General features: G+C 43.6%; 1 protein-coding gene and 1 long non-coding RNA gene across 5 annotated transcripts in view; one reads left to right on the top strand and one right to left on the bottom strand.

Moving 5' to 3' along the window:
* Positions 1-445, bottom strand: part of PDPN (podoplanin) — a 14,120-nt gene extending 13,675 nt beyond the window's left edge. For all 4 annotated transcript variants that reach the window (XM_027702920.1, XM_027702918.1, XM_027702919.1 and 1 more), the window contains exon 1: positions 148-445. In XM_027702920.1, coding sequence (XP_027558721.1) covers positions 148-217 — 70 coding nt within the window. In that variant the 5' untranslated portion in view covers positions 218-445. The remainder of the gene's footprint in view (positions 1-147) is intronic.
* Positions 446-7,857: 7,412 nt separating this feature from the next.
* Positions 7,858-12,045, top strand: LOC113977101. Its single transcript, XR_003537259.1, has 3 exons — positions 7,858-7,959; positions 11,232-11,410; positions 11,977-12,045. It is a non-coding gene; the product is annotated as an uncharacterized LOC113977101 (long non-coding RNA).
* The last annotated feature ends 3,573 nt before the right edge of the window (positions 12,046-15,618 follow it).

Consider the following 15,618-nt stretch of genomic DNA (forward strand, 5'->3'; position numbering starts at 1 on the left):
TCCTCACCAGATTACAGCTGGAGCTTGAGAATTCCAAAGAAAGTTTTACAAACAGGGCAGAGCAGCTCCACAACCTGTGAGCGAGCACAGACACTGTTAAAGCGCAGGAAACGGCTGGAAATAATTGTAACCAAAGTTTCTCCTTACCTTCTTCAGCAAGTGCTGCGAAGGGCACACTCCCTAGGACCAGGATGAAGAATGGAACTTTAATAAACATCTTTGATCTGCTTGGAGAGTCGCTTTTCCTGAGACCAGATGGATCCAAACCCGGATTAATTCTTTTTAGAGGCGGCGGAGAATTGAGATCCCAAAAAGAAATCACTGCAAAGAAAATACTTTGGTATTCCAAATATTCCTTTTTGCTGCTGTATCGTAGAGGGGGAAGGCTTTCCCAGCTGATAACTGTACAGTTAGAGAAAACTGAGTGGAGTTGGAGTTATTTTCTTTAGCCAAGGGGTGGGAGCAGCCCAAGGTGGTCCTGGACGAGCAGCCAGGCCCGCCCTCCGCACGCTGTTTGGTCAGCACCAAAATTATGATCTCAGCCCAGGTTTAAAGTTACAGGAGCTGTTGTGGCTTTCACAAGACTTTTATTTAGCAAAGTGGGGAAAGGGAATTTAGGCAGAGCGAGGTGCTCCCTCCCTTCTGCAAACTGTCTTTAAAAAATACTCAAGGAACAACACTAAGGACACTTTTCTTGTTATTTCCAGCGGTGAACTGATGGGTTTTTCATTTCTGAGTGAGCCCCCATGTTTGTCTAAGCCAAGTGTGGTACTGAATGTGCATTTAGGGATACTGAAACAGTTTTAGGACAGGCTATTTAATTCTGCAGTAAATAGTGTCTGAGTTTTCCTGTGTGTCTGAGGCTCTGAGCTCGTGTCCTCAAGTGACACCCTGGCTGTGCTCGACCATTTCTCTCTGCCCACAGGCTTGCTGGTCTCAGAGTGCTGATATCACCCTTCAGAGAGAGGACTTTTCCTTTTAACATGTGTTATTATTAGCAGTACAATGAGTCTGTGCAAGACTCATTAGTTTTTTCTCGTCCATGTTTCTGGGAATCAGCCTTGCAGGGCAGGTGTGCAAGGCTGGGTGGCACCAACACCTGTAAGACAGGCCTTTGCTCACCAACAGCGATTGTTAGGCAGGAACTGGGGCTGAACTTGGAGAGAAATTATTTATATCAACCCTATTCTGAATCTTCCCTCATCTTGGGGAAGTAATAATCTCCTCATTTACATCTATTTATACATATCTGGAGCAGGTCCAGAGAAGGGCAGCGAGGCTGGGGAAGGGACTGGAGCACAAGTGCTGTGAGGAGATGCTGAGGGAGCTGGGGGTGTTGGGGCTGGAGAAGAAGAGGCTCAGGGGAGACCTCATCACTCTCCACAACTCCCTGACAGGAGGGGGGAGCCAGGTGAGGTTCAGGCTCTGCTTCCAGGAAGCAGCAGTAGGACAAGAGGGCTCAGGGTCTTCAGCTGTGCCAGGGGAGGGTTAGGTTGGATATCAGGAAGAAATTCTTTACAGAGAGAGTGATCAGCCCTTGGAATGGGCTGCTCAGGGAGGGGGTGGAGTCCCCATCCCTGGAGGTGTTTAAGGTGAGACTGGATGTGGCATCAGTGCCATGGGCTGGGAACCACGGCGGGGTTGGATCAAGGGTTGGATCTGACGATCTCGGAGGTCTTTTCCAACTCAATTGATTCTGTGATTCTGTTTAGGAGTGTGGTGAGTTTTAGTCAGTGCTCAGGTGTGAACTGACTGCACCAGTGTGTCACACAGTGAGTGAGGAAGGGCAGAACCTTCTCCCTCAGCTTCTGCACCTCCAAGTCCTGCAGTTCCAGGCCCTCAGGCTCACAGAGCAGCAGCAGCGTGGATTTATTTCCTTTCTGCTGACAGCTGTGGAGGAGGGAACCTCTGCTAGAGGAGACTTGTGGCAGGGGCTTTATCATTTCACAAAAACCTCAACCAAACAAAAAAAAAAGTACCCCCTAAACCATGGCTGGGTTGTTTTGCTCAGGGAATGAGTCAGAGCTGCCATTAAGACCCCACAACATTTGGTGCTATAAAGGACCAAAGCAAGTCTGAACGTAAGATGTGATGTAAAAAGGGCTGCAGGTGGGAAATGCTGCACCTTCCACTGGGATTTTCTTTCCCTCTCCAAGTGATGGGTGCCAAAGGAATCTCTTAGCTATAAATTATGATGCTATAATTGTGTTCTTTGTGATGAAGAAGACAGCAGGATGAAAACAGTTGACGCCAACGCCAAGAATCAACAGGCAATATTGACTTATTGTCTCCAGAAAAGCAGTAAAATAAATATTGCCTTGTACTATCTTGCAGCATATTACAAGCTGGGATTAATTATTCTCAATAATGCAGTTCCAAATTTATTTAGGAGAATGTTTATTTATTGGGGAAATGCCCCTCATATGAAACTAAATCTTGCTGCAGTAGTATGTAAGTTTTAATGGAATTTATTTTGAAAGAAATATTTGTTTACCTTATCAGAATGGAATGTTTGGAATTCTGTAGGTATTTTTAGAACAAATGAATGTAGTACACCATGAAAGACAAACTGGTACGAACTGTGACTTTTTAATGTTAACAAATTTTCAACAGGAGCAAAAAGAAGGTGTTTTTAGGATTTCATTCAGTTTTCTTCAAAAGCACTCTGGAGACCTTTTATGATTATTCCTATTAGCAAACTTACCTCAGGTTTAGCAATAAGCCTTTCTAAAGGAAGAGCTATTTGCTGAATTAAATAAATTCTTCCTTTAAACTGTACTGTCTTCTGGGTATAGAGCTGGGATTCCTGAGCTTTCAGGAGTTGGAGATGTCCAAATTCCAGTGGCCATTCCAACACTTTTCAATACTTTTATTATTTTTCCCAGTAAGGAATAGTCTCTCCTATACCAGCCTGTTTCTCCTGTTCAGACCTGTTCCTCAAAGGAAAACTCCTTAGCTAAATGTATTGAACTGTGGATAATTTAATAACATCAGCTTCTATCAGGGTATCAAAGTGCAACAAAGGGCATAAGAAATGTGCCTACAGATGGAAAACAAGCTGGTGAAAAAGCTTCTTCCTAACTGTCATCTTGGGATGGGATTGTTCCTGAAGGACAACTGTGACAGGAACTTGCCTTCCAGTGGGGACAGTTACTGTGTAAGGAGATTAAGGCTGATTTAAAACAGCAACAAAATTCTTTCAGAAGAGCCAACGTGCCCTTGGGAGAGGGGATGCAGCCAGGGGGACAGGGAGCAGTTTTCCTCTGAACTGTCCCAAATTCAGGGCGTTTAATGAAACTGCAGTTCAGTGCTCTGTAATTCCGTTAAGCCAATAGGTTTTGTGGCAAAAAAGGAGTTATTCACAGGTTCTGATTTAACAATTCATCTGCATTGAAAGCAGCCTTTAATTGTGTGTCTGTTAGAGAACAGAAGGTGAGCACATCCACGTGTGTGCCTGGCAGGGGATGTGCACATGTGCCCCAGTGCTGCCGTGACAGGAGCGTCAGACCCACACAGAGATGTTGTAATTTGGTCTGGGTGCGTTATGACAATTCCCACAAATTGCCAGGATATGAGTGCATGGGTCACTCATTTTATTTTTTCTTGCCAGGCAGGTCTGTGTTTTCAATCCCAGTGGTTTGGGGGAGGACGTGGAGAGGGGCTGGAGTCCACGCAGCCCTTGTGTTTGCGTTTCATCATCGGCTCCTTCCGTCTCATCATATCAGTGGTTTGCAGAGTCTTGTGAGAGGTTTGGGCTGTGTCTGGTTCAGTGAGAGTGAGGAATGAACCAGAGCTGGGGGAGTAGAGAAGTGGTGGCTGTATCCTGCCGACTGTTCCGCCTCAGGGGCGAAGCCGTGTGGGATGATGTTTTCCCCTGGATCAATCATGAACCCAGGGGCACTGAAGTCAATCCAAGGTTCCCTCTGATCACAAATGGGCTTTGACTTCAAGTAAATAACCTGTAAAATGGGAGCACAACCATCCACACTCTATTTAAAGCCCACTATAGAGAGCAAAGCAGTGCATGTACACATGGGGGTGACTCTCTATACTCAGATCTAAAAAGGCCACACAAATGTCTCCTCTCTGCACAGAGGAATATTCAAATTACCCCTCTGCAGTCCCAGGAGCTGTCAGAGGTTACAGCATGGGGACACATTTGAATGTTCTGCCTGACTTATTACAGGATTTTCCATGAAAGTACAGCTCCAATGCTCTAAAATGCTTCTTTCCACAGAACCATCTCATCCATTATCTCCAACACAAGGGAAATCTTAGTTTACAACATCTCCAGTCTGCACAAAGTAAACCCATATTTACCCTTTCTACCTTTTCACTAAAAACACTCAAAAAGTGTAAATTAGGCGTTCCATTTGATGACATCCTTTGCAAACCTCCCCTGTAACTCAAACGACACTGTCTCTTTCTGTTGCCAAATTTCCTGTTTCTGTACCCTGGGGGCAGCTGTGGGCCCTGCAATATTTGGTCAGAAGCATAAAAGCTGTTTTCTGCAAGCTTTATTAATTTTCAAGCCATTTCCTGTTTTCCCTTTGCAGCCAAACCCACCCTTTTTGGCAGGTACTGAAATAAAAAAACACATGATCCAGTCTGAGCAAAAGTTCAATTACTTGACAGAGGAGGAGACCCCAAAGGATAACTCCGAATTTTCTTCTCTGCTTTCCACAAGGCAACTTTGCTTTACTATGAGGTGACATTCCAGCAGATGATGCATGGAATTGCAGAAGGCTTTTGCATAACTACAGATCCTTGCCCTCAGGAATGGCTTTTACCTTCCCTTATTCCCAAATTGTTAAAGTTCAAGTCCATCATATCTCATCATTGGTTTGCACAGGCCTCAAATAGGTGTCACTTTATTGTAGCTTTTGGGTTTGAGTCACTGAGGTTTTAGTTTCCTATAGTAAGAGATTGGGCTTAGTATTGACAAACTCAGATATTCATATTATGCAGCTTTTTAAGGGATCAGCAGCTATAAATCCAATCCTGTTCCTTGCCCATCTGTGCTCCTGGCAGTGTAATTTATGCCCAGAGCTGTGAGCAGCCCAAGCTGTCAGATGTGAGGGAGAGGGATTATGAATGAGCAAATGGCAACAATGCTTGAAGTTGGAGTTCTTGAGCTACAACAGTAATGATCTGTGTCAGTCAGGTTTAGAGACGGGGCTGGATTTTCAGCTGGTGTAACTCAGAGCTTCACCAAAATCAGTAAGACTCTCAAAATAAACGTATTTAAGGGGAAAGAAGAAAGTATCTACGCTTCAGAAAGTTTCCTTTGAGATTTATGGGCAGTTGTTCTTTGTACAAGTCGCTTTTCTCCATGATGTCATCTGAGTCAGGGATGAAAAGCTGATTAAGATGTGCTGGGAGAGGGAAAGGGCACAGAGGGCTGTGCAGGAGTTTTACATAGAGTGAGTTGATCTATGTAAAATGTCAAGATTACTCTGTAATATTTCAAAGTCTGTCATTTGATGTTGAAGTTCCAAAGTTGAAATTGATATTGTTCACATTTTAAGGTTCTTCATTAGAAGCAGATGAATTTGGGCCGTTTAACACAAAAGCCTGAATTATATTTTTTACTCAGGAGTAACACCACTGCCTACCAGAAACAAAATACTGGTGTGAAGGGAGTAGGAGACATTTGGTAGATGGTCTGCAGTGCCTTCCTTGAGAGGAAATTAGTGTTGGTTGTTTATAAAGACCCCGGAGCAGAACTTCTCAGCTGCTTCCTCAACAAGCCTTTCATCAGAGACAGCGAAATTCTCCGGGGACTTAGTCCTGAAAACATAAATTTCATGGAATGCAACAGGTTTCATAGGGCTTAAGAACTGATTGTAGGGAGTGTGCATGGTCCTGAGGACACCCCGGAGTTGGGATTTCTGTCAGGGAGTATTTCATCCAGAGAAACTCTTCCCAAAGTCTGCCAGCAGTTGTCTCTGCGTGACACACAATGGAGTGACTCAGAGTTAAATATGGAATGCCCACTCTTTACTACTTTTAAACCTGTGACTGACCACCATGTATTTAACAAAAAATTATAAGGTTGACGTAGGTTTTCTTAGGTCAGGAGTGTTTTTTAACTGGAACAGTTATAAAAGGAAAGCAACACAGCAATGGAGCCAGAGGGGGGAAAAACACACATACTGTGTACTCAGTCTCATTCACTGCAGAATGGTTCTGGGAGTTTTTCTTAATACTTTCAAAGGCTTTCACTGCTTTGTTTGTGAGTTTATACAGACAAACCAAATGCCTGTCAGTAAGAATTTACATGTCCTAATTTTTTTAAATACACTTTGTCTTGGTGTGCTGGAAATTCAGCAAGAAATATTATAATCCTGACCAGGTGACCGAGATCACACCTGCTTGGAATTTGAGCAGAACCCAGCACTGTTTGAGGCCAGGAGCTGTCTGGGCATCTTCAAGGTGGGGCAGGACTTGCCTGGGTTTACAGGGAGAGGGACTAAGGAACACACAGAGCATATGGGCACAGCCAGTTCTTTGTAAATGACAAATTGTCTCTGGGAATTAACTCGTGTGTCTTTGAGAATGAAATGCACATGGATGAATAAATGAGAAATACTACCCCCAAGAAGTTCCATGGAAAAAGTCCCATTTCCACGCTGATTTTAGGGAGGAATCACATATAAAATAATGTGGTTTCTTTTCCTTTCTGTATACTGTGTTCCTAAAAACAGGCAGCTTCGTGGAGGAAATGCACAGATGAACAAAAGCTGGTGGAATGAGTGGTTGTTTCATATGGGGGAGGGCAGGAAGGGACAGAAAGCAGACTGATGTGGGGATGGACACTTGGGAATGTGGGGAAGCAGTGATGTTCTCCATGGCCTTTCCTGACTGTAAACGGGATTTATCTGCACATAATGTAAGTGAATAACCCAAAAGAGCCCATCTCCACAGTACCCTGTGGCCACGAGAGGGAGCGAGACGTTCACGGGTCCCGGTTGGTTTGAAACACGCTCAGTGCGGGGCTGGATCCCACCACTTCCCTAATCCCAGGGAGGAATCTGAGCCAAGAAATATGTTCCAGACAAGGAAGGTTTTGAGCCGCGATTTTTTCTGCCACATTTTCAAGCAGCAGCATGTTTTTCCACGCTGGCTCCACGTCCAAATGGGGATGAAAATGCGAGGTTTTGGTGAGAGCAAAAGGCAGGGTGATCCTTCAGCAGCACAAACCAGGGCTTGTCTTGAAGTGACAGTCGTTGTGGTGACCCCAGCTCACCTTCTGACTGGCGACCACATCACCAGGGAGCAGCAATCCCAGGAATTTTATTAAGGAGCAAAGCACACCTCAAAGCAAAACGAGCCCAAGCATTGAAATCAGGGCAGAGATCAGGGATGTTTCAGCTCTTTTGCAAAATCTGGATTCATTCACATGTTGTTCCACTGACGTGTCGCTGAATCATGTCCTGCAATCTCTTCAAATGAAATACAACACCAGGGACCTTAATAAAGGGTCTCAGCTGCCACTGCTACTGCTGTGTCTAGGAGAAATACTAGACTAAGAGCGTGGCTTTACAAATATATCTGCTAAATGTTTATAATGTTGGATTGTTTTCCTGAAAAATAAAGTGAGTAAGTGTCACAGCAAGGGGAGCGAGAGCAACAGAGGACACCAAAAAGTCAAATAAATCAAATGAATCTTCATCACAGTTAAAACAATTATTAGATTATGGGTTTAATTGTTCTCTGGACTGCACTATAAATCATCTATGACTGAAATAACGACTTGAGAGTGTGTGGAGGGCTGGAGTGGCAGTCTGAGAGTAGAAGGTGGGCTGAGAGGAATGTGATTAAGTGGAGTTCACAAAGACAGACCTTATCTTTGCAGCACTCAAACCACTGCCTGGGATCACTTTGGTGACAGCAGCCTGTCAGGAGTAACTCCAGGGAGACAAGGCAGCTTAAATGCAGGATTTTCCTACCTATGGGGTAAGTTCATTCATGCTTTAAATTAGGGGATGAATGTTTTATGCTTTGCTCTGTATTTGCAAGACCTGTCCTGCATAAGCTAATCCTAGGACACAAAGAAGGAGAGAGCTGCTCTCCTGGAGGCCTCCTCAGCACTTTAATAGCCCCAAGCCATCTATGTGTGTCTTCAGATCGAGGCACTATTGTGTTGTTAAAAAATAAATATTTAAAAGCCTGTGCCTTTTAACATGGAAATGCTGAAAGCTTTTGCAGTGAATATCATTTAACTTTAAAGCTCCAGCCTGTTGGTACTTCTGGTTATTTCCATCTGAAATGATGGAGAAACTGAGGTGCTGAGCACTCTGGTTATACAAACCAGGAGTGGAAATAAGTGTTGGAGACTCTTTCTGCAGTGCCAGCACTGTCTCTATTCTATAAATCAATTCATTAAATATAAGTAGTGAATTAAGAGGATTTTTCTTTATTGGAATGTTAATAATACCTTGGTTTCACTGCAGGAAACTGAATTAGAGGGCCGTGATTCATGGGTTTGTAGGCGTAGGCAGCTGTACACCAAGTACAAAGAATATTAACAACTCTAATTGCCTGCAAGCACTACTGATAATTCAGCACCTTTCATAGCAAACCAGATTACTCCTAAAATAAGTGATTTCGATCTAGATATCCTATCCTATAGCCCATGAGTCTCATAGTAGTTTTATCCCTTCCCCTGTTTGACTGAGGCCCTGAGGTATTACACTGTAAGCATGAATTAAAACCAAACACTGGCTTTGGGATGGATTTTTTTTACCTCAGAATGTGTATCCAGGGAGTTTGACCTGTGCTTTAATAATGTATAGAACATTTATGTTGCACAAAGCTGTGTGCACACAAATCTTCCTGAAAGCTCAGCAGGAATGATGGAGCTCAGCAGTTGTGCCCCTGCATCCTCCTGCTTTGGCCCCCTGTCACTTCAGGGACCAGGGACGTGCCACAGGCAGCAGAAAGGACCAGACAGGGCTTTTAAAAGTGACAATAAAGTGCCTGCCCTGAGTGATGTCCAGTAAGCACATTATCAGTGACAATATTGCAGCAAACTGGATTTTCTGAAGAGTGACAAGCCTAAAAACAAACTAAAAACCATTAGGGCTTTCCCGAATGTTTGCATGAACTAATGTTTGATTGGATTTTTTTGCCATCAAAAGTACATCTTAACTGGTTCATGCTGCTCAAAAACTAGTCATTAAAACACTTCCCAGTGGTACAGTTTGTAACACTCTTCCTTTGGCCATCCCTGGCTGGAGCAGTAGCCAGAGCAGAGATGTTCTTCAGTGTGACCTCCTGTGTCATCTTGGTAAAAAGAAAGGTTCCACTTTTAGGGATCCAAGAATAGCAATGCAACAAAAAGTAATTTTCAATTTTATTTTATTTTATTTTTACTGAAAGTGTTTTGTTAGACATTTTTGGCTTCTGTATTTTTAGTCTCCAGCCATCACACAATCCCTAAAAATATCTTTTTGCTTGTAGCACAGCCTGAGAAAATGGAGAATATAGTTCATTCCACGTGTTATCCCATGGACAATATTTTTACCATATTCATTTTTTGTGCCATTAACTTCCTGAAAAATTTAAAACAGCCTGGAGCAAACATACTTTTTCTTTTGAGTTCCCTTCAAATTTGAGATTTAAGAGACCTCACTTGTGACACTTTTGTGAGATGGATTTCTTTTTGATCCTACTAAAGAAAAAGAAGAAGATGTAGAAGCATCTCAGGTTGTGATGCCTCACAACACTGTGCCCATTAACTTCACTAACACTCCCCAGGGAAGAGATGCTGTGATTCCCCTTTTTTTTGGTGATGCTACTCAGCTTTAATATCTTTGAAATGAGGCAGACCCAAAATTGTAGAAGCCAGTGAGCAGATGTGTGATGATGTTCATCCAGACATTAATTGCATCCCTAAACCAGAGTTACCCTTCCTTGCACAGTAACACCAGGTTAGTGTGGGACAACTCCTGGGTGCTGAGGCACCTCCACCTCCCCATCCTGAGGGTCCTACTGAAGTTCTGGTATTTAAAACCCCTCTGTACCACTGCAGTACCAACATGTAGGATGAAAAATGTCATGTTAGACCACCCTGCACCGTGCCAAGCGGGGCTGTAATAAAATTCCGGGGGTTATTGTTTATATCACTGACTACCAGAGAATCCCCCCCAGTTTGTTGCCATTGAGGTAACTGATTTCTGAAGCAATTATGAAACTACTCATTGTAATAATTAGCCCTGGTTATCAACATGTCTGTGAAAAGCAGCTCCAGAGGCAGCATTGCAGGGCTCCCCCCTCTCCCCCTGGGGAGCTGCTGCCCTGGCTGATGTGATTCCACCTGACATCTCACCCAGCTGATCACCAGGGCGAGGGACGTGTCACAAGGCATTAAGTCACAGCCTGCTGCCTTCCCTGAGGGCCACTCAACTTCTGGATGGCCAGAGAAACTTTCAAGAGGATGGAAAGATCCCTTCAGGGGGAAGACAAGTGAACAAGCAGGACCATCTCCCACCAAGGGGACTGTGGCTGCTTCAGTCATACCAAGACATTGGGAACTCTAATGGGTTCTTGTCTTCTTGAAGACTTTTTTTTTGCATACAATAAAGTGTACAGGCCTTTTCAACATTTCTGCTTCAAAGGCAAACCCAACTCCTTTGCACCAGGGGATTTCACCCCATTGGTTCAAGGATCTCTGTCACCGTTTTGTTGGGGTTTGTTCTTCACGTGGGTATAAAAGAACCTGGGGTTTCTTGACTTCAGAACAGGAATTTGATTTATTTAATGTTGGATTGAAAAGATCTGTCCACAGAAAGAGCTCTAAAGTGAAAGTCTAAGGGCCTGTGACCACACAAACACACATTTGCACACCCTCATTTTGTCACTTTGCTTCCATTTGAAGATCTCACGTTCCTGGTCTTGCCTCAAGTCCTAATCCACTGTTGGTTGTCCCTTTGTGTTCCTGAGTGCTGTATGGCTCCAGTGCAGAGGTGGGTGCATTTTTGTGCAGTAATTATTTTGTGGGAAGCCAGTTGTCCAGAATTAACCTGTAAAAGGTGGAATTGCACATGTGTGGGAACGGTGCACACAATTTAATGAGTGAGATACACTTCAAAGGACACTTTGCAAGTCCTATTTTGAAATTACAGCCTGATCTTAAGCACTTAATTATATTTTTCATGAACTATTTTTATGGTAAAGGGCAACAGGGAGGGGTGTAATAATTTATTTCCATTATTTCTACCACTCAGCTCGTGCTTGGAATTCCCACTGCCACAAACATGCTTCCTGCATATTTAAATCCATGGAGTGCGGGCAGCAACAGTCAATGAGTGAAGAGGAAAGGAAGCACTAATGACTGTCTTGGAGTTGTTTTCCTCCTGTCGTGAAGAGCTTGTACCACATCAAGTCAGTTAAATAAATACAGAAGGTAACTTGAATGTCTTTGTTAAATCCCCTTATCAAAGCAGACTCTGGAGTCACCAAAAGACCTCGACCTCCAATTAAATCAGTGCCTTTGTAAAAGGAAATTTTCTTGCTGGGTGTGTGGTGTTAATTGGCATGAAATCCTCACAAGAGCACCATCCTCTTTGGTCTGGAAAAGACATTTAGCCTGTTAGTGTTACAATGTTAATAGAAAAATGAATTGAAGTCCTTTTTTTGTTTGTTTTGGGGTTCTTTTAGTTGTTGAGGGGTTTGTTTGGGGTTTTCTTTTTGTTTTATGTTCTTTTAAACTCCCTGGTGCACCATGCACACCCAATGGTCTGGAGAGGTTTTATCCTCAAAGAGTGTTTACATGGTGCTTTTAGAAACATTACCTGTCAACTGGTTTAATTGCTGTAAATCCATTTGCTGTTCCTCAGAACAAAGAGAACTCTCCAAAGGCTTTTCAAGGTGGCACAGAGAACAAATTCAAAGCACAATCCTTCCTCCTGAAGGAACACAAACTTGCTTGGCAGACATCTCAGAATAATTTCTGCTTTTCCTTCCTTGCAGGAACATTTTTCCCTGGAACATTCCCCATTTGTCGTGCTCTCCCCTCTGCTCAGCCAGATTGTTCAGCTCTGGGAAGGGCTCAGCAGTTGTTTCTCTCCAGAAGGGCTGGAGGGGGTGATCAGGGGAGTGCAGGATTTGGAGAAAAGCAATTCCCAAGAGTTCCCCGTCTTTTAAAGCAAACAAACCGTGTTACTGATGGCAGTCATGGGTTAAAAAATCCAACCTGCTGAGCTTTCCATCCGAGCTGGATTAAGTTTTGTGGTATCTTGGGGCGTTGAGAATTTTTGCTCCAACTTCCTTCTCTCTTCAGCTTCGCTCCTTGAACCTCAGGTACAGGCTGGAACAAGTTTCAGATATGAAAGTTGTGTTCAGCTCCAGCTGCTGCTTTAAAGTCACTGACTTTCATAAACTTTCCTCAACAAACCCTGCGTTGGACTTGTCGCATAATTTTTATTTAGAAACTCCCGAGCATCTGGAAAATCTTGCACCTCTGATCTCCACGAGGCTTTTCTTGACAGACCCACTGGTCAATCTGAGCAAATAAACAGTGTTTGAGGAGGACCCTGAGATCAGCTTTAATTGTGACTTCATTAGAGTAGCAGCGGATATATGTGAGCATATCTCCATCAGCAGCTTAGGAGGGCTTTTAATTTAATTGCCTTTAATTTGCTTTAAAGCTGTGGTGATTCTGGACCAGTCCATAAACAATGCAGAGGGCAAGCAGACTACGCTGTAGCACTGAATACAAACTCCTTCCTGAGGGAAAAGGGAAATAAAATTCACAGTTTGTCTCTCGTGGCTGCTTTTAGTGACTGAAAATGGTTTGCAATAAGGTAGTCACCACATGTCTGCATAAGGCAATGATGGAAGTCTTTTGATGGGTTTAGGCTGGTCTCATTTGGCTGCTGAACTGCAGTGTCTGAAGTTTTCAGATTCAATCATTGCTGCTGCCACGTTGATTAATTTTGATGCATTTTCCCTCCCAGTGGCAGAGCAGCAGCAGGGAAGGCCTGGGCAGGTGTAACACAAGCTTCAGTTCACAGCTTCTATCAGCTCAGAAATTTTAGGACAGGAACAGACCATTTTCCCCTTTCAGTTTTTCAGTCCTTTTTTTAGGTGCAATATCAGAGGGAAAACTGCCCAGAGGTGCCCCTTGGCTGCATTCATAAAACCTGCCTGGTCAGAGCTCAGAGCAGGGCAGGATTTTTCTCAAAAGAAAAAAAAGCCGCTAAAGCCAAAATGGTAAAAGCTGAATAAAACTGGGACTTCTGTTCAGAGGTGCTGTTCAGCTCTGGGTTTCAGTGCCTGATGGATTGATTAACACACTGTTCCTCACTCAGGCTCCAACATTGGTGCCCAGGACACGTTGTTAATGTCTGATAATGAGCAGGAAAACCCTTCGCAATCCCTCTGTGCACCTGGTGCTGCAGCCTCGGCCACGACATGTGCCTCAACTCAGTGAAGCATGAGCCTGGAATAATAACTTCCTTCATGGAAAAATATGCTCAATTAGCTGCTTAAAAAAAAAAAAAAAGTGAATGAGGATGGACAGTTTTCAGTCTGAGTCTCTGGTAAGGAAGGATTTACTGGCTGAGGTCCCAATCCTTCACGTGTGTCTGCACAATGATTGCTCTTTCTTTTTTCTTCCATTACTCAAATTATTTGGGGAAGTTCTGAGCACTTTTATGCAGAGTGGTGGAATTTTCCAAGGGAAACATGAAAACTCTGTCAGAAGTGAGTGTTTTTCCTCTTCTTTTCTTACTGCTTGCAATGATATAGTACAGATAGTACACTAAAGACCCAGGATCACTGTGGTTTGACACTTGCTTTTATTTTCAAGGTTTCTCCTAGTAGTATTCTGAACAGAAAATTAAAAGAATGGAAAGCCAGATCACTGTTTTTAGTCCAAAGCCTGCCTTCTGTTGTGTTTATTCAACCCCTGCTACTGGGAGGTGAGGAGAGAAATTGGTTTTGCTTCCTTGCTTTCCTTCTCTATAGTTCTTTGATTATGGAATTGTTACCACGAGTGTTTTTCAAACCCATCCTGTCCCTTTAGGGGAACCTGGAAGCCAGGATTATAGATAAATGGACTGACAGTCAAAATTTGATCAGTGTGGGATCCCAGTTCTATGGAGAGAAGGATATTTGGGGTTTTTTTTGTTTAGCATCAACTTCTAATTGGGAAGCCTGTGCTTTTGCAAACCTGTATGTACTAAAATTTACTGCTGGAAGCATTTTTGGGTAACAGGTGATAAAGCTGTGGGGTTTTGCTTGGCAGCACTGAAGAAGCACAGATTATAAACAAACCTTCACTTCCGAGACTACTCACTGGAGCAATTAGATGTTTTACCATAGTGCTGGTTGAAGCACATAAGAACACTATCTGGATAATGTCTTTTATTTTCTTTAATGGGAAGAGGAAAAAGGGAACCTGAGAGTGCAGATAAACTGTAGGAGTGTGTAAAACTTGCTAATAATTCATCAGAAGAAACCAGAGCAGTTATGGGTGACCAGTGTCTGAGGGCACCAGAGGGTGCTGTGCACTCAGCAGATCACGGGCCACACCCCTGATTTAGCAGCAGAGGTTACTGTCACTGCCTGATGCAAACGAGATTTTAAAAAGTAAAGCTTCAATATCTCATTAGATAGAAAGCTTTGCAGAACCTCCTCCCTGCTAGTCAAAAACTGCACGAAATGTTTGGCGAGCGAGCGAAGCTTCAGAGAGATCCAGGAGAATTTCTGTGCCGTGAGAGAAACAGCTGAGGGACAGAAATAAGCTAAAAAAGCTGCACAGACAGAATGCAAAAGGAAATGTTGTACAGAGAAAGATAGGTCAGGAGGAAAGTCTCTGAAAACAGAGTCAGCATAGAAGGGTGTCAGACCATGGCAGGCGCTGCAGCGGGGTTTGTGCAGCAGAGCTGAGCTGGCACACGCTGGCAGTGAAACCCTCTGTGCCTGGATGCTGGGGCTTGACAGACCTCTGGGATACCTATCCCAAAATATCCAGAGCCTGGGAGTAATCCCTCATCTCCTGCCAACCCCTTCCCAGACAGGAAAGCTGCCCAGGTTCTGTGCAGAACCTGCAAATGTGAGTGTGCAGAACGAGCGTGCAGGGGCTGCTGCTCCCAGGGGGTAACAGGTAAAGCATCCAGGGGAGCAGCTGAACAAAAGAAAGGGCTGTTCCTGGCAGAAAGGAGTGGTGGTTTTAGCAAGGGCTGGTGGAATTCTTAGGGAAGCTGAATCCTCTTCCCAGCCCTGCCACTAACATATTGTTGGATCTTTCACAAATCGTGCCTTATTGTCTGTAGTCTCCCATCTGTGAAGCAGCAAAATAACACTGAGGCATCTTGGAAATGGAAATGTCAGAGCCTGATTCTGTGCATCTGATACAAAAAGGGGGGGTCTGCAGGGGAGGAGCCACAGGGACCCTTCAGTGCTATGTATAGATAACTTCTCTTAAAAGAGAGCTGGAACTCTCCATATAAAGTTGCATTACTAAAGACATCAAATCAGCTCTGCTTTACCATATTAGAAACACTTTTATCTCTAACCTAAAGCCTAAGTTGAATTAGGGGCAGAAAAACAGTAGATTACAGCAAGATGTTTGCAAGATACAACCTTAAAAATGTTAAAAGCACCAGT

This window comes from Neopelma chrysocephalum, unplaced genomic scaffold, assembly GCF_003984885.1.
Source record: "Neopelma chrysocephalum unplaced genomic scaffold, ASM398488v2 Primary Assembly neopelma1_200, whole genome shotgun sequence".
Classification (NCBI taxonomy): Eukaryota; Metazoa; Chordata; class Aves; order Passeriformes; family Pipridae; genus Neopelma; species Neopelma chrysocephalum.